At 36.7% G+C, this 19,708-nt stretch overlaps 1 protein-coding gene across 1 annotated transcript; it reads right to left on the bottom strand.

The window, feature by feature from the left end:
* Nucleotides 1-384: 384 nt before the first annotated feature.
* EPYC (epiphycan) lies at nucleotides 385-18,462 on the bottom strand. The gene is made up of 6 exons (XM_032107080.1): nucleotides 18,286-18,462; nucleotides 7,994-8,147; nucleotides 4,271-4,429; nucleotides 3,465-3,667; nucleotides 2,357-2,452; nucleotides 385-826 (listed from the first exon to the last, which is right to left on the bottom strand). The coding sequence occupies exons 1-6, from the start codon at nucleotides 18,451-18,453 to the stop codon at nucleotides 656-658; spliced, it is 951 nt and encodes a 316-aa protein (XP_031962971.1). The 5' UTR covers nucleotides 18,454-18,462; the 3' UTR covers nucleotides 385-655.
* Nucleotides 18,463-19,708: the final 1,246 nt, after the last annotated feature.

The following is a 19,708-nucleotide window of genomic DNA, read 5'->3' as shown; positions in this document are numbered from 1 at the left end:
TTTATCAAAGTTACAGAAAACAGCTTTGGGTCTCATCAGCATTACAAAGATAAATTGTTTCTGCAAAAGTATAAATAGATTATGGGAGGGTAATCTGATATGAATTTGAGCTCTGTATTTCATTATTGATTCAAGGAAATATTCTGTTATCTGAAGAAAACTTGTTGTTTTGAATATTGCTAGTACTTTTCCAAAATGAAGGGACCTTCAAGGAAAGAAGTAGAAAAATGGATGCACCTCTGAGAGAAAAATATTTAATTAAAATAAAAGCCAAAAAATAATCAAGTGTGTAGACATATTTTACTTTTATTCCTTTATTTACCATGTAATAGTTAGACTTTAATATATAAAATTATTTAAATTTAGAATTCATACATTGATCTGAACAATTCAGCAAAAAAATTGGTATTTTCCTTGTTTTTGTAGTAAAGGATTTTTCTTGATCTTGCTAAATAACTTGCAGTTGGGTAGATAATGGATTTGTCTTTTAGCATTTCATAATCTTGATATCTCAGTAATCAATTCCAATATTAACGGAAATATTTCCCAATTTAATGATATTTGTAAAAATTCGTCTTGGTTAATGTAGCAGTGAGTTAATGATTTGTCTTTAGAGATTCTTACAGCATATGACAGTCTTGGCTGCTGTCAAAGCTTAGATGAGGTTACCAACTGGCAAACGGGGTAGACACATGTATGCATAAGGTGTTTTGCTCAGGTTGATGGGATTACCATCCAGTCTGATGTCTTCGAGAGCCCTACGTACATAAGTAAAATCTCTCATTTTGCAGAAAGTATCTTCATGCATCTCTTGAATGTTGTTGTTCTAAAAGAAAACAAGCAAACAAAAACAAAGCTATCAGAATAGTTGCCTGAAAGTAAAACCATTTATGGATGTATTTTCAGTGTCTAGAGAGATACTTGTTTGAACTCAAGGGCCCAGATTGTGGCAGCAAGTCATCAACAGAGATATCTTCCAAGCAGAGGAAAATTTCTTGGTCAGTGCAAAGTTTCAAAACTAAGTAACTCAAACCAAGTAGCAGAGACAGGCTTTGAAGGAGGAGCCTTGTAGAAATATAGAGCACTTTCAATTTCCAGATTATATTGAAGAGCCTTGTTAAGACAAATTTGAGCCAGGATAGGCCAGTCTAAAAATCATAGAAACATAATTATCGTCCTGACATCTTAATGTACCTCAACCTACAAAGGCACAAATCTGTAATTTGATCTGTGACAATTTCTCTCCCCCAGGCCCTCTCACATTAGTTTAACTCACATCTGTATGTATACTGGGAAAACAGAATGCTTTCAGTTTTATTCCTTTGATTTAAATTCCTCTTATATGCCTTATATTCTCTGAACTTCCGTTCTTGAAATGAACTATTCTCAACAATGAAATGCTGGAACACAATATTGTCAGGAAACTGGGACTAAAAAGCTCATCACCTAAAATGAGGGCCGTCTGAAAATTCTTCACTTCTCCATTCCTTTGCTAGTCAGAAATTAGTGTGGAAAAAGTCCAGCTCACTAACTTTTTTCTGTAGCACACAGCACTGAATATTTAATTTACAGTCACAAACAGGTGAAAAAACAAGTCAGCTAGCAGGCAGTTTCTATAAATTTACTTACTGAAAGACAGAGGTTAAATGATGTGAGGTACATTGCTTACTGAAAGGTTTTTTCTGTATGATACAATAAGTAAAAATATCTGATAAACAAAAATGTAAATAGTTATAAGAGGAGATAAAGGGAAAGACCTGGAAAAGGCTAAAAGGAAGAATTCAGAGAGAAACTATTTGATAAAAGGAAGTAGAGAAAAAAAGGATTACAGAAGGGTGATGGACGGGATGTTCTAACATAGTCAAATGGAAAAATTTGACTAAAAAATGGTAGCTGGGAATTGCCTTTATTAAAAGAATGAAATGCACTGAATATAGATACAAATAAATACGTAAAATAACTTCCCCATGGTATTCAAAAATATTTCTGTTGGAAGATTCATATGAGCAGTGTAAAGGATTTGTCATTAGTCTCTTAGACACTTAGGTAAGTCTCTTAGACTAATGTTGCTCTTGACAGCTGTGAACATAACTTTAACTTGTGCTAATAATAATTCCAGAATTTGATTTTTGGAAAATATTGTATTAGAAATTTTGAAAATTAATGCTTAGCTGAGCTAAATTTTACTTCTTTGAAAGGTTGCATTCACTAGTTAATTTTATGCTTCCCATAGCTTTTTTAGTCAAGTAAGAACATTTTTGGAGAAAGAGAAGGAACTACAAGACAAATGGTTGCCCTTCCCAGTTGTGCATACTATCTGAACATGATGTAAGGAGACATTTCTTTTGTAGCCTACCTGAAGATGAAGAGCTTGGAGGCTTTCAGGGAGCGGCAATGGAATGTGATCCAAGTTATTGTCAGTGATATAAAGGTGCTGCAGTTCATCCAGATTCTAGAGGAAGATGGAAAAAAGCAGGGGGAAATGACGGACGTATTTGAAAAAGCCATCTCGATACGCAGGGATGACAAGAAGGTGATCAGTAGGGTAGCCAGCATGGATTCATAAAGGTAAATCAGGCTTGACCAACCTGATTGCCTTCTAAAATGAAACAACTACCAGAATGGATGAGGGGTAACACTGAATATTGTCTACCTTGACTTCAGTAAGGCTTTCAACTCTTTCTGTCATAGTATACTCTATAGCAAAATCAGGAAGTGTGGACTGGAAGAGTGGACAGTGAGGTGGATTGAGAACTGACTGAACAGCAGATCCCAGAAGGACATAATCAATGGCATGGGGTCTAGTGGGAGATCTGCCACTAACACTGTCCACCAAGGTTCAGTACTGGGCCCAGTACCATTTAACATGTTCATCAATGACTTGGATGGAGGGACAGATGCTTCCTCAGCAAGTTCACTGATGACACAAAGCTGGGAGGAGTTGCCAGTACCCAGAGGGCTGTGCAGCCCTCCAGAAGGATCACAACAGGCTGGAGAGATTGGCAGAGATGAACCATCTGAAATTCAACAAAGGCAAATGCAGGGTCCTGCACCTGGTAAAGAATAACCCCACACAGCAGTACAGGCTGGGGGCTGACCTGCTGGAAAGCAGCTCTGCAGAGAAGGACCTGGGGGTCCTGGTAGACAACAAGCTGTCCATGAGCCACCAGTGACCTTGTGGCCAAGAAGGCCAGTGAGATCCTGGGGTTCATTAGGAAGCCAGCAGGTCAAGGGAGGTGATCCTGCCCCTCTGCTCAGCGCTGGTGAGGAACATCTGGAGTGCTGTGTCCAGTTCTGGGCTTCTCAGGACAAGAGAGAGACATGGAGCTCCTGGAGCAGGCCCAGTGGAGGGCTACAAAGATGATTAGGGGACTGGAGCATCTCTCTCATGAGAATAGACGGCACTTCTATCCACATCCTCTGGAGGGGGGAAGAAAAGATTTTCCCATCACACTCAAACTTACTTTAAATGCCTCATTTGGTATCCCTCTGCGACCAAGCCTGTTCTTACTAACATCAATGAACGTTAAGGTAGATGGCAACTCAGGGAGTTGCCTTATCCTATTGTCACGGAGCACCAACTCCTGAAGTTGGGGCAATCTTCGGAAGGCATCCTTGTGGATCTCTGATATAAAGTTTGCAGTCAAATCAATCCTCTTTAAATGGTCTGGCAGAGAAATGAGATATAACAGATGTGAGAATGTATTCAGTGATATTTTAAAAAAACCCTGCCTTTGTCATTCTTGATATATATTTCAGTGAAAGACTTCAAAGTTCAGAGTTTTAAGATTTCTGTGTGTTTTGGGAATCTTTTCAATTATTACCTTTTGAAAAAGGGTAACAAACACTTCAAGGGAAACAAACATATTCTCTACTACCTTGTTCCACATTTCTTTATTCCAACATTTTCCTATATGTAAGAAATTTGATATATTGGCTTCTTTATAAAATACACTCAAGCACTTTTTCCAATTAAAAAAACCCCCCAAAATTAAATTGAATATTTGGAGGTTTTTATTACCTTTCTAAAGATGATTGCAAGTAACAGCAAAAAGATCAATTATCATTGTTATTTATAACTCAAAATTTGGCAGAGAATTTGCATCTAATGTATTGACCTTTCTACTCCAAAGCAGCAAAATGCATGCACATTTATGTGTAAAATTTACCATCATTAAACAGTATATAAAATATATCATTATGTTTTAGCTTGATATGAGCCAGAAATAAACAAAATTAAAGTTAATTGCTATAATACTGCTATCCGTACTTAAGTTAGCAAAGTCATTTCTGCTGATCTTCCTGATTCTGTTGTAGCGTGAATAGAAATATGTGGTTTTCTTAGGCAATGGTGGAACAGCATCAAGCTCACGATCATCACAGTAGACTGTGGTCCCTAGGCATGTACACAAAAGGCAAGTGGGAAGATCTATCAAGAAATTTAAGAGAAAACACTTTGTTAGAATGGAAATTTATAAAAATTTTACATAAATTACTACAATGAAATGCTCATGTAAGTACCTAGCGATCATATTTTGTCTATGGTAAAGTTCACTTCCCATCCTGCTTTGATCACCAAACCATATAATTACAACAATAAAGTGATTAAATTCTTTTAAAAATGAAGTTATTTTTCTCCCTATGCCTAGAAGAACAATTAACTTGTTCTAATATAGTGTTTCTCAGACTACATAGAATATTTGGTGACAGCAACCAGCCAAAAGTTGATTGCCCCTTAAGCTAGCAGGCATATACTTCTATCTAGATAGAGGAATAATAGCTGATGAATGAAACTTGTTGTAATTCCTATTTTGTTCTGTAAATTTTACTTCTGATTGTTTTGTAAGGAAATTAGTAATTTCCTACGGAGCTGTGGAGAAGAACCTGTGTTTCGTTTGTATGTTGTTTAATTACATTTTCAGATACAGGAATTCTACATCATGACAATATTTTCAATATGAGCCTGAGCTGAGGTAACTTGGAGACCATGTTAACAAAACATTTGGTTGCCACTAGAAGTTTGTGAAAACGAAAAATGAAGTCATATGATACCAGCCATAAAACTGCATGAATACCATGAAGCTAAAAGGGGTTTTTTTGATAGCACTGTTCAAATTTGGTGAGACTTGTGAAAGACTGAAATGTTATAGGTAATGTCTTAAACATTGTTATGAAGTACTTTTTGCCATTATGGCAAAAGTGTATAAAGAAGCTTTGACCACCAAAGCCCACCTCTCCCTGAAGGTGCCTCCTGACTGGAACTTTGGTCTGTGAGCTGAACCACCTAAAGAAACTTGAGATAAGATAAAGGTGACACTATTCAATTATCTCAGGTATGGGGAGAAATAAACAAGGCTGAGGGAGAAGAATGTATTCACAAGAAAGCCAAAACCCAGCAGCTGTCCTGAAAATAAACTCTGGCTGGGTTTGGGGAGGCACAAGCAACCCCCTAACCACAGCAGCAGGAGGAGAGTTTTTGGGTGTGCGCTGTAACCTCTGATCAGAGGCAATGAACACCCATCCTCCCTCACACAAACTGGCTCAGCTGTATACCCCTCTCCACCCTGGGAAGGCCACATCCATGGGGCATTCACTTAAGAGGCAGCTGAGGGGGTTTCATAATCCATCAAAGACCCCCAGAGTGCCCCCAGACTCATTCCTGAGGCCTTGTACCACAGGTCTGCACATGATGCAAAGGGTTGCAACAGATCCAGAGTCTGCTGCAAGAGCCTGTGTCAAACTTGTCACCCCCAAGGAGAGCTACCGGGGCATTCCCACCTGGCCCTAATGTATATTAACCCATTGAACTCTGTTTTCTGGCACCCTCACTACCAAGAAGACCAGAAAATGAGGATCAATGGGATGCCATCAGGATCCATGGAGTGGTGATATTTTCTACTGAATCTATCTCTCTGTTACTCTCTTTCTCTCCCCCTCCCTCCTTTTTTATATTTCTTTCTATCCTGCTCTCTCTCTCTCTCTCCCCCTCACACCATTTACTATTAAATAAAATTCATCCTATTGACTTCGGCATATGGTCTTGTTTGCACCTTAATTCAGGCAGAGGCATCTCTCTAACAGTTTTAATAGCGGGATCATAATACTTGTGACATTGAGTTTTTTGATACATATTTTCCTTGTTTATGGGTATAAATCATCATATCTGTTTATCAGCTTTTAATCCCACAGAAGTACTTTTCTGTTACGTTTTCCTCCTTCTTGTAGCAGATGAGGTTGTTTGCTCTCGTTACTTATAGAATAGTAGGATAATTCAGGAATATGAAAATTTTTTTCTTGCAGATTGGTTTTTCTCCACATCAGATGTGGCTACATGAGAGATGTGCCTTCTTAATCTGCCTCAATTACCTGTAGGTAATTGAGGTGCCTTTTGAGACAAGATTAAAGAATCAGTAACCAGAGTACTCTTTTATTTTTATGTGATAATATCTACTTGGACATCCAGGAATGCAATTTCTGGAGAGATAAGAACCTTTTCATGCTTTCCCTAATTTTCTGCACAGGACAGATTTAATTGGTTACAGAGAGCAAGCCTGACACAGGGAAAAAATATCCACACTTTGAACTATTCCAGCAAATCTAGGCCTAGATGAATTTAGAGTTAAGGATGGCTGATATTTTTTCATAATATTGCAATATAATAGCATAGTACTGGGAAAGGGTTTCACCCTGTCCTATTTTTGGTCTTAGAGGAGTGGTATTTGTCACTTATGTCTGGTGGACACTGAAAAAAAGCAGAGGTAGGGGAAGGATTCAAAAAGATATCAACAAGAAAAATGAGCTTGTCTTAATGTTACTGATCCTTGCAGTCTTCTATTCAGTACCAGGCCAACAGCAGCAATGTCTGACAGGAAAATGTATTGCTAGAAAATGGAAGACACGAGAAATTTGATTTGACATGATACTGTCTTGAGCATTTCTTTAGTTGATGCACTACTTGATTTGCATGCAGTACTCAAAAATGTTGATCGATACAGAATTCACCATATATAATATTTACAGGATATATTGTAACATCTTGTAGTTCTCAAAATTGAAAAAAATGTATGTATGGGCCTTTCTTTTTCTTTTTTCTGAAATCTCCTGGGAAGTTCTCATTCCATTTTTGTTTGTTTTGACCGTGTTTATTTTTGCCTGGTCAGGCTCACTTGTTGTATGTACCAAAATAAGATTATGAATTGTTAATTTCACTGAATACACAATTTTGGAAGCAGGAACTCTGGGGTTTATGTTTGCGGTTGTTTTTTTTTTTTTTTCATTTTTCTTCTATGGCACTCAGCTGTAGTGTTAAGCATAGTAAAAAGTAGGATTTTCCTGCTACCATATGTTGATCACCATACAACACAAAGATCCCTCACAGCAATGGATAACTCTAGTGAGTTTTACTTACTAGAATTTAGAGGAGCTTCTGACAAATGTCAATAATTAGCATTTCAAAGTTTGTGGGGGAGAGGGACAGATTATGTTTTGCAATTTTAATTCCCCTGCAAGATTTATAAAGTTCTTATTTCACTATAGGTAGTCAGAACTGAAAATCTTATTTACTCAAAAGTTCTAAGCATCTCCCTTTCCTTAAGTTTTTCAGTCTACAGGTTTTCATGGTCAAAAATTCTTCAACATTTTAACTACACTTTGTATGAAAACATTTAGAGAAAACATGTAGCAAATCATTATAAATAAAGACAGTTGATAATGATATTGAAATCTAAGACAAAAAAACAAGTACTGGTAGTATTTGCCAACTATCAGCAAATTTTTAAGTTGTAAATCTTCACTGGCACAGTTGTTTTCATGGTGACATAGTATGGAAACCTCTTGACACCTATCTGGAGCATGCAAGATAGGCATGTTATATATTTCTTCAGTAAGAGAAGTATAGAATTTATGTACTTCATCTTCAGTAAAAAAGAAAATAAAGTGGGCTTGCTCAAAACCAAAGCTACACACAAAAACCTCATTTCTCTTTCCTACTAACCATCTTGAGTCTGGGGTCCAAGAACCCCTGACCCCTGTGCTGAAGACCCGTCAATTAATTTTGGCGTTGATGCTTCATCCTCAGTTTCTTCTGTCGATGGTGCAGAAGAATAACTCTCTTGAATTACAGAAGGTAGTTCTGTCCCAATCTCTGTCTAGGGAAAATTAAAAGGAAATGTTACTGTTTACTTCCCTTGGAAGTTGTTTCTTTTCCAGTTATTCGTATTCTCCCACTAGAGGTCACATATTTTCTGAGGTTTAGTGCTCGAGCTTCATTTTATCCAGGAACTATAATGAATTCTGATGATATATAAAAAATTCATGAAAATCCAACATACTTATTCACTTTTTATCCCAGTGTTTTGAATGTTTTTTTATGTATTCACACATGCATATACTTAATTACTGAGAATATATACTAGCAAAATTACCTTTTCATATTTATTTAAAGATAAATTAGATTTGTGATAAAAATTGATAAACTGTGTGTGACAAATGAAAATTTGCTGTGAAATATCAAAAAGGTGCAAGTCATTTACCATAAAATTGTAAGTTGTACCATCATAAATCCAAATCCAATGTAGCTGTGGAGGCTCTGCTTAGAACACTAACATCATTTAGAAATATTATTAATGAATTCTGAATTCTGACTTCACATATTACTTGATAATATGTTGGTGGGTTTTTTGTCTTTTTTTCCCCTATATCTGAATACCAAAAGACTCTGGTTAGCTGCATTCATTAGTACCTGTATTATGTGGTATGAAAAAATTGATTTATATAAAAATATTGGATAAAATCTAGATTTTAAAACACTTATAAAATTTGGAAGATCTTTGCATGGACATAGAAAACTTTTTTTTTTTGTCCTTCACTCAACATAATTAGTCAAACCAGTAAATTTTGTCAGGTTAACTTTAATTCTAAAAACACATTCTGTTGATTTTCCTATATGACAATTTAGGATAAAAATTAAGATGTAGCAATTTTCTTGTATCATATCACTGTTCATAAAAAGAGTATTGCAGACTTGCTAAGCTTGTTGCAGAGGGGTCTGTGTTAGCAAAGAGACAGAGTTGTTTTCTGTAATCACCCAGACATAGTTGTGTGACCTTTGCAAGTTGCTTTCCTGCTGTATCTTCATTTCTCCATGTGTAATAATATTGTTTGACTGCACTGAGCCCCTTGTGAAAATGTGATCTTTATTCTTTAAATCCAAGACAATTAATTAGTGTCCTTATAGGGTTTTGCACAGCTGAGGTTCTGTTAAAAATTTGATGTATCTAATCCTGTGGTGCTGCACCCCTGCACTGCAGTTAGCACTCCTTATCTTTTTCTAAGGCACAGCCAAATATAGGAATTTTGTCACAGTATCATTATTCCAAGTGCAAAGGCACCAAAGCCAAAAATTCTGCTTCAGTTTTCATCCACTGCAGCTTTCTAGCACAACACCACCATAAAACTATTGAATCCTGAGTCTTTCACCTGACCAAGCATCTCCTTTTTTGAGACCATACCACAGCTACTGCTGTCTTTACTGTCTTTATGGAGAGCAAGTTGTTGAAATCCATTACAGTAGCGTTCATAAATTCTGATTGTAAAGGACAGTTAAAAAGTAATTGCGTTCAGACTAGCCAAATGGTTAGAATTTTTAAAATTTGATTTTGTATGTAGACTATAGAAGTTAAAGGAACTAAAACACCTGACATCTGGATTCCAAGAAGTGGCAAAGCTTTTGCTGTATTTGATCCCTCTTTGAATCTCTCTGTACGTGTATATATATTTCACATGTAACCAGCAGCTCAAGGGATGTGATTCTGCCCCTCTACTCTGTTCTCATGAGACTCCACCTGCAGTACTGCATCCAGCTCTGGGGTCTCCATCACAAAGATGACATGGGCCTGTGGGAGCAAGTCTGGAGGAGGGCCAAGAAGATGAAGACAGAGAGTTGGGGTTGTTCAGCCCAGAGAAAAGAAAGCTCTGGGAAGACCTTGTAGTAGCTTTTCAGTACCTGAAGGGGACCTACAAGAAAGCTGGAGAGAGACTTTTTAGAAAGACATGTGATAGGACAAGAGGGAATGGCTTGAAGCTGAAACTTTTATATATTATTAAATTCTTTTCTGGGAGGGTGGTGAGGCATTGGAAATGGTTGCCCAGAGAAGTTATGGATTCCCTTGCTCAAGGCAAGGATGGATGGGGCTTTGAGCAACCTGGGCTAGTTGAAAGTGTCCCTGCCCATGGCAGGGGGGTTGGAAGTAGAAGATCTTGGTCCCTTCTAACCCAGAAAATTCTATGATCTGTGAAAATTTTGGGAAAAAAAACACTTTATAACTCATAATAGGCTACCTGGATCTTGCAGCACAGCTATATATCATTACAAGCAGTATTAAGCATTGTGACCCTGGACTGCCTTAGAACGCCTAAATAACTACCTAAAATCTAATTTTTTGTACAAAAATAATTTGGTTTAGGTTATATAATGGAAATAGAGTCAAATATTTTGCATCAGTTTCACTGAAGACGGAGAACATGGGAGCAATAAAAAACCAGTAAGCACTCCGAACTACACAGGCTCAGATTTTGACTAAGAACAATTTAGGTTTTCTGTATATTCTTTAGTTGTATTCTAAAAAGTCACAGATACTATTAATAATTAGAGTTGATGGATAAAAAATGACCCAATACAGTCACCAAGGTCATAACCTCACAAAATGCAAGGTAATCAAATGAGCAAGATGACCTTCTGCTGAACTATGACTGAGTAACTTGAGTTGATGTAAGTAAGAGTAAGGATGTACCTTGTCATTTTGTGCAGACAAAAACACAATGTTACCATCTGCAGCACTGAGAGTAGACAGCTTAACCAGGAATGGACTTGGGGACAAATCAAAAGAAGACTTTGGGAACAAAGGAAATGGGACAGCTGTTCTCTGAATGGAGGAAGCCTAGAGGGAGAGATGCATTCCAGACTTTTATTGACCCAGGTTAGGACAGCACTAAAAATCTTGCACATGCTGTCTACTTCTTCACCAGTTTTGTGGAAATCAGATAAGAGTACCTATTCTGAACTTTGGAATTAAATCCAGAGATTTTGAGACCTGTTAATGTCTTCATATGCAACTTTGTTCTACTGAAAATAATATTCTGGAGGAGAGTATTTTCAAGGTGGACTTTTTTGTCCATATTTGGCGATATACTTTATGGAACTTTCTTGGGATTTGTGATTTACTTTATGCTCTCTGGGGGTTCTTAGTTGATTAATCACTGTAGCTGTTGGGTAACAAAGCAGAGGTGTTAACTTCTAGTACTTCTGTTTCTAGACTGTGATCTCTCTCTTTCTGTAGGATGTTTTCTGGATTTGTAGATGCGCAGTTAAAAGTCTCCCAGCAGCTTCCTTGCAAATGCACTAAATCCAGGGTTTAGGGAAGCTGTTGCAAGTAGTTAGCTTTATCCATTCAGTCTCCTGCAGTTGTGAGTGTCATAAGAAATAAAAATTATTGACGTCAGCTTAATGATGTTGCTATTTTTATACTGGTAACAGAGTAGAGTTCACTGACATACGTGTTTTACATACCAGACCCAGGGCATGAGCTGTATTTTCTTGCTGTACATAATGTGGACTTGAACCAGTGACCTAAAGGTAAAAGTCTGTTTCCCATTATTGGTCATCTGATCCATGCAGCTTTTACATGTTTGATAAATCATGCAAGACTGTAACAAGACAAAGATGTTTCCTGGACTATATACTGTACAGAATGATCCCTCATCTTCCAGATGTTTGTTTATTTTTTGGCAACATGGCCTTTACTAAAAACAAAATAAATTTGAAATATAAATGATTGTATATCACTTAATGGCATTATTTTCCATAGGGTTTTTTGGAGGGACAAGGGAGCCTGGAATTAGGCAGGGAGTGGACTTGTATTTCATTTGCTACTTTAAGAAATATGCTTTATGGAAAATCACAAAGCAGGAAGAACATTGTAGAGAAATATAATAAAGTATGTTTCTGTTTGCCAATAGCTGCAAGTCTTCAAATAATAATCTGCTGTCCAAGACAGTTTTAATACATGGCATAAGAAAAAACTGAAGGGGTATCACATCACCTATCTTTAGACATCTAACTATATGGTTAATAGTTACCCTATTCTGTCTTTGGAATCAATCAAGAGATTTAGAGAATACCAGTGCAGGTTAGTGTCAGAGCACACCAAAGAACAGTGGTATCTTTCCTGAGATTGCATGAAGCATCTATTTCTTTCCCCGCCTTGTATTTATCCAATGTGACTCCATTTTCTAATGAAATTGCTTAGAGTGGCTGGTCAATTCAGAGGCACTTTCAGACCAGGAAGTTACAAAGGTCAAGAATTCAGATATCGGAACACATCAGTAAGTGATAAAAAGCAATTGGTAAAACCCAACTTGTAACTTGCCATCCATAGGCTGGGCACTTAGTTTATATTAGCATCTCTTCACAGTCAGTACAGAATGATACAAAACTTCTGAAAAGCGGCTCCAGACACTGGCTACAGAAATTCCTTTTAGGGTGGAATGTTTAGGTATCTGTCTCTCACCATTGACAGTAAAGGAGGCAAGACAAATGAAAGACTAGAAAAGGCTCAGGAATTTATTTTATGTGTCTTTTATGTCTACACCTTTTAGGATCAAAACTGATGTATTACATATGATAAGTTTAAATCCACAGGAGAATATGAAGTGTGTTCTGTTTCAATGTTTCTTTAACTGCAAAAAAATACACTTAAAACATAGATGAAAATTCAAAACTTATAAAGAGGCATTAGAAACTAGAAGGGACAGCTGTTCCACACACTGACCCATCAAAAGGAACTAGTTTCCCCCATAGCTGTTCTGAAACTACCAAAGGCTTACAAGAATATGTCTAATTATGGTAGAAGCTATTCATAGAATCACAGAATGGTTTGGGTTGGATGGAACCATAAAGATCATCTATTTCCAACCCCCTTGTCACGGGCAGGGAGGTTTGTTTTCCTTTCCAAAAGTAGCTTGTACTGGTTTCTTTTTGAATTTTGCTTTTAAAGACTTTTTTTCTCCTACTGTTCTATCTTAAAAAGAAATAGATTTGTTAGTCACTTCAGAAAAGTGAATAATAAGAGCTTTCAAAGACTTCCTGAAAAAGTAGAAAAATTCCTATTTGAGGAATTCAAATGATAAGTTTGATTCTCTTATCAACTCTGTGGCTGACTTGTACATTACTTGTACTAATTAAAAGGGTTTTTAAAAAATGTATACAGCATGTTCTGAAAAGTCATTGTATACCCACTTAGAAGTCTCTTATTTAATACCTACCACAATGATATGAACAGCAGTGTGAGCCTCTCTCAACGCTGCAGAATGGCAAGAGTGAGTTCTTGTTCAAGTATGGCCCCTCTTCGTGTGTGTTATGGCAACAGCAGAGATGGCTTGTGTGTATGCACACAGACACAAGCAAATGTCTCAAACTGCAGTTCTGAGCTTTGTGCAGGCACCTGAATATCCCACTATTAGTTCGATTCAAATTCAACAAGCTAATGCTAATCAGCTCAAATGCATCAAATACAAGACTTTTGCTTTGCTTCTTTCTGAGTATTTTGTGGATCCTACTTTACAGCTTATTTATTTTGTGTAAGCAGACCCAGACCAAACTGTCTTATTTAATTTAACTCCCTTGCTTTTCTGTTTATTCAGTGCTAGGCAAACCATTCTTAAGTGCTCCTTTGTTTTTCAGCCTCACTGATTGCCTATCTTAGCAATGAAAATATTCTTCTGATTGGCCTATCATTTCACTTCTCATTTTTCTAACTTAGTTTTTCCTACCTAAAGGAAAACTGACTGATTATGTTTAACAGATACTGTGATAAAATTGCAGTGCCATTTTATTAGGCATCAGTAGCTGATGTACATAAGAATCTCTCTCCACAATTTGTTTTTCTCACACATTTTCCAAACAAAGTTTTCGTTTCAAAGAGGGAAAAAGTGAGAAGCTCACACAAGAATTCCTTTGAGAGACTGGTTTGATTGTATTCATTTTGAAGAAGGAAATCTCTCTTCGTATATGCTTTGAGAGCAGTTGGGAGACCCAGTCTTGATTGCGGCCTCTGAACCCTATCATGATATAAAATTAATTCAAAATACTAATGAATTTTAAAGAAAAGGGAAGATACAGCAGCTCATGTTTATACTGTTGTTACTGTCTGTTTCAGAAGATAAATTCAACAAAAAGCTTGTACACTTACAGTACATTTATTTGCAGTATCTTTCTCCTTTAGGACCTTGGAATTCTTTCCTTGATAATAGACTTTTCTTTTATATTGCCTTTTTTTAGCCATTTTCTGTGAAAGAGTTGATTCTGCTATCTTAATGTATCTATGCACATTTTATTTCTGAGTGATATTACTTAAAGTTTTTCCAGTAGCAATTTTCATTTGGATGCAAAGCTTTAGCTAGGTATTTTGTGTCTCACTAACCTGGGATTTTAGAAACCATAGATTATGTAGCCAATTTGACCCACCTAATATATGACAATACATAGCTTTGCTTGAGGATTCAATACAATTCTAACGAGTAATTCACAGCTACAATTATTTTCGCAGTGCAAATATTTGCATTAAAAATGTATCCCATGTATACACTAAGTAACCTTTCCCAACCTTGAGATTACTCTAGAATCTATGACAAAAATAGACTTCAAGTGGAAGAATATCAAGAGCCATTATCTAGAAACATTTTCAGAAAAATGTTTTCAATACAATGAAGCGTGTGTGTGTATACACACATACACACTACACAAGAAAAAATACTTCCAGAGTATGAGAAGTAACAAAGTCATGAACTTGGACTCGGGCACTCTTAGTTAACTGTATTAAGGCAAAAGTTTTGTACTAAGCCTGAAACAGATGTCTAGGGTTCATCAAAAATTATTTGAGGAAGATAGGTATATGGGGTCAGGCTGGGATGGAATTAGCTTTCCCCATGGTACCCCTCAGTGCTGTGCTTTGTGGTTTTATCTGCAAAGGTGTTGATAACACACCTGTGTTTGGCAACTGCTGAGCAGTGCTGGCACAGCACCAAGGCAGTCTCTCCAACATTACACTCTCACCAATAGGCTAGAGGTGGTCAAGATCTCAGGAGGGGACACAGCCAGGACAGGTCACCCAAGCTGAGCAAAGGGATATTCCATATGGCATCTGGTCAGCAATACAAGCCAAGAGAAAGAAGGCAGTGAGGGCAGGGGGTGGGCTTTATTATCAAGGTGTTTGTCTTCAGGAGCACCTGCTACACGTACTCGAGTCCTACTTCCCTGGAAGTGTCTGGCCCTCACCAGCTAATGGGAAGTAGAGAACAAACATTTTGTTTCCCTTTGTTCTACGTGCAATTTTTGTTTTTCTTCATTGAACTGACTATATGTCAACTCACAAGTTTTTAACCTTAATTTTTTCTCCTGTGTCTCTGAGAAAGGGGAGTGAGAAAACATTTTGATGGTCATCTGGCAGCCAGCTAAGGTCAACTCACCTCAATACATATCCCAAGAGAATGATTCATACTTGTTTTGGAGCATGATCTTGGGATGCAAAGCCTAATTTAAACCAGACGTAATGACTGGAAACTATACCTTTCTAATTACCTTTAGGTCTTTCCTCATTTTGGTGATTACACATTGAATGTGTGATTACAGTACCTAATGGGTCCAGAAAAGGACATGCTGACACAGGTGCTTTAGTTTAACTCCTTGAGTTAATTCAGGTGGTTAATTCACTTTGAAATTAACAGGAGTAGCACACCAAATGCATCTGAGGTACTGGAACTGGTCAGTCTCCTGGACCTTCTGCAAATCAGTTGGATGCACAACCATGGTAAAGTTTGCATTTTGCCAATGAGTCTAAAAATGTGTTAAACAGAATGACTTATCTTTGCACATAACTGAATTTTAAAATCTTAAATTGAAGACAGGAACAACAGAAAATGCTACTTTAACTTTTTCTCCACTATTTCAGAAGTCTAAAGACATGATTCAGAGCTCTCTAAAGGGAAATTCAGGTCTTAAAGAGTTACTGCACACAGGCCAGATCTGTTGAAGGCCTGCTGTTTGTCTGGGTCTCTGTGGTATTGCTCATCATGTAAGCTATGCATAATAAAAACTAACCCATGACCTTGAATAAATATTGAGTTTTACACATAGACCCACTTGTGTTGTTCACATCGTTATGATAACAAGATTTTAAACAGGAAAGTCATAACCACAATCAAGAAATCAAATGTATTCTGTTTAAAACTTGAGTGATATCAATATTATTCAATGATTAAAATATAAATTGCAAGACTGATATGCCCTCTCAAATAGTACACTGACATGTCTATAAAATTTGCTTGATTTCTACAGCACTGACCACTCATATCTCCTGGGATATGTGGAACTGAATGTTTAGGATTCTCTTGGGTGGTACATGGTATTAGGAATGTAAGCAAAAAAAAGATTTTGGCTAAACATCTATGAAAAATGGCTCATACAGGGAGGTCCATCCATATGCAAAGCAAAATTCTGTTCAACTACTGTGACGGATGAACTTCACCTGATGAATTTTAAGAAGTCCATCTGCAAAGCTCAGTAATGGAAGATAATCATGCTCTGGAAAAGTTTACCAGACAGTATGAACAGTCTTTCTGAACTCTGCCTATTCCATGCTTTCTTAAAAAAACCCAACCTGTGTTGGGATCTCTTGTATCTTCTCTTGTTGGGTGCAAAATCAGTCATCCTGAATTTCCTTTCGGCTGGAAAAGAACACTAAAACCTTGCTTTATCTTTATCTTTCACTCAGAATCTTGGGAAAGTTTGGTCCTATAACACCCATGCTTTGGTGTTACAGGACCTCACAGAGAAAGCACAGCATGGGAGAATCCCATCTACCATTCACTGCATTACTAAGAAATCTGTTGTTTGAATGAGAAAAACTCAGCGATGAGACACATTCAAAATAGCTTCTCCCGTTTCTGGGAAGGAAGTAATTTCTGCAGGAATAAACGCTTCATTTTTAAGAACAAAGAGAGACAGAAACTGTGATTTATTAATCAGTGTGAAATAGAGAGAGCACAGCGACTAAAATTGGTAGTGACTTTATCAGGAAATCAAGCTCAAACAGAATCAAGTACAGCACAAGAGTGGCACAAGGGAAACAGGCCAAAGGCAAGGTAAGATCTTTGGAGCAAAGTTCTTCTCAGTCCCTCTTAGACTGAAAATTTATTTCCTACAAACTATAAGGTTCTGATCTTAGCTCTAGCTTTGAGATTATTCTTACCTCTTCAGTTCTCCTGTTTTGGGATATATTTATTCTTAAATTGTCTCTGTCCTTTGATTTCAAAGTTGTTATCCAATTTCTATCGCACAATGATGAAAGACTAGCTCCTATCCCTCCTGCTGTAATCATGAATCTTTCAAAGGAATGTGTTTTCATGAATTATGCATTGTTATGTGAAAGAGTACTAAAATATTATGTATAAAAAAGAAAAGACCATATTATTTAAATGTTGTATTTTTCACTCAACTTCTATCACACACAGTCCTGAAACACAGAGTGCTTATATTACCTTCAGGGAAGTTGTGCCGATGTCTAATCAGGAGCACGAGAATAAAATTAATGTAACCTTTTAATAATTTTAAAGAAATAAAGGAATATAGAAGAGGAAGGAAGCATTTAAGTCAACAAGTAGAGTCCCTTCCTTCTGCAGGTGACATATCTTACCAGCTCATATTGTATTAGAATTTCAACAGTTTTTCTTCAGTAATTTTTCTTACTTTCCTGTGTTTAAATTCAAGTGCTTTCCCTTTCTTTTTCTTCCTTCTGCCACTTTCATAACAGCAAGAGAAAACATTAGCATTTATGGCCTGAAATAGTTGTACTGAACATAAACCTAAGGAAACAGCATTTTACAACCTTATTTAATGGGAACTGCTGGAAGTCCTGTCTCAGCTGCCTCCATGCATCATACAGACAAATAAATCACAATGACAATCTCCAACAGAATTTGTGGAACATGGAGACCTGAGGAAAGCATGGTACCTTTCATCTACTCTTAAAAATTTCCACAAATAAAACCCCAAACAATCAGAATATATTTTGGCTTTGTTTGTAGGTTAGGGAAAAAGTGCATGAACTGCAAAGGCAATAGAAACCACATGAGTAGATTTGTCTGATAAATGTTTTCATGACACAGAGAAACTGATCAGTAGCTACTGCATTTATGGACTTTGGAAAGACAGAATAAATAAGTTCCAGTTACCTCTACTTCATCAGACTGCTTGTTTTCATCAAAGGCAAATGCATGAGGCAGCTCTCCAAATGGTATGTTATAGAACTCAGAATCATAAATTATGGTATCAGTGATAGGGGCAGCTCCAACAAACTCAAAGATAAAAAATCCCAGAAAAACATTTACAAAGGTCTGCATTCTGTTTTTTTTTTTCTGAAAGAGAACAAAATGGACAGATTGTAGGTAATCTGGTATTCACAAGGAATCTATGACAATTTAATGTCACAAATACAGTACTTTTATATATATATAAAACACAATATTTCTGATGAATAATTTGTATTTATTCACGGGCACTCAGTGGTTTAGTCTGGTTTTCTTCATGAAGAGTCCTTGGGCCTGAGAATTCTGCACACTGCTTTGGCCATTCTCATATTTATATAATTTAGAAAAGTTGAATTTTATTGGTGTAAAAATAAACTGACCTCAATGAGAACGTATGAGTGGTGTTTTTCCCCTTTCATCCAACTTCACCTATTTTCATTGCACCATTAGTTACGAACTTTTGTGAAACCAGTGAAAAGGTAAATTATTATATTAATTGTTTTTATCACAATAAATAATCTTTTGAAATGTATAACAATGTAATATTATATTTCTCCTCCATTATATAAACCCCAAACTGAACCAAACTAAAAAAAAACCAAACCAAACAAAACGAAAAAAACCCACCAATCCATTAGAAAGCATTAGAAACTCTGTTGTCTCTGGATGAGCATAATCAAAACACTTTTCACCCACTAGCTGTTTTATCAGAATGTAACTTTAATTGGTGTGGCATATTTGGACCATACTTTTGCAAAGGTCTTGGGAGAAAAATAAGAAATAATATGTGTCCTTCATAGCCCCATGGACAGTAACGACAGTACTCTGAATTCCTTCATTATTTAGTCAACACCACTTCTAAAGTAGTGAGAAATGGTGGTGTAGTACGTTCACCTGTTCTCCTTGGAAAATAGAATGGTAAAATTGAGTTATCACCCATTTAAAGTTCCAGAATTTTGTGAAATGGTAGAAAATTCTTGCTAGGCTTGAGCACTAGTGTTTATGCGTTCCCTTTTCCTTGTAAGGGGTGCATTCGCTATTATCGTATAAGACGCCTGACACAAGGCTCTATTCAGCATTCTTTGCTTACACCTTTACTTATCTACAGCTCACATTAATTTCACCAAGAGCACAGTGATAACAAGCAATGCATAAGTCTAATAAATTGTACTCCTTATGGGATGCCATGATACACACGCTTAAATATTTAATTTCAAAATTGTAGCTACTTTAAGAAATACATGAGACTTTTTTTAATGTGTGTGCTGTGCAACAAGCTGAATTTTAGCTTCATGAAAAGAGGTCTTTATAAAGCTGGTTTAAGCATGAGGATATGAAATTCCTCTGG

This window comes from Corvus moneduloides, chromosome 4, assembly GCF_009650955.1.
Source record: "Corvus moneduloides isolate bCorMon1 chromosome 4, bCorMon1.pri, whole genome shotgun sequence".
NCBI classification, from domain to species: domain Eukaryota; kingdom Metazoa; phylum Chordata; class Aves; order Passeriformes; family Corvidae; genus Corvus; species Corvus moneduloides.
Note: the sequence above shows the minus strand (reverse complement) of the source record. Positions and strands in the feature narration are given on the sequence as shown.

Coding starts and splice junctions, on each gene's coding strand:
- EPYC (XM_032107080.1), bottom strand. CDS start 18,453: ATGCAGACCTTTGTAAATGTTTTTCTGGGATTTTTTATCTTTGAGTTT. Junction 4,430..7,993: donor TGGACCCCAGACTCAAGATG/GTTAGTAGGAAA, acceptor ATTTCTTGATAG/ATCTTCCCACTTGCCTTTTG. Junction 2,453..3,464: donor TACCAAATGAGGCATTTAAA/GTAAGTTTGAGT, acceptor ATCTTCCTCTAG/AATCTGGATGAACTGCAGCA.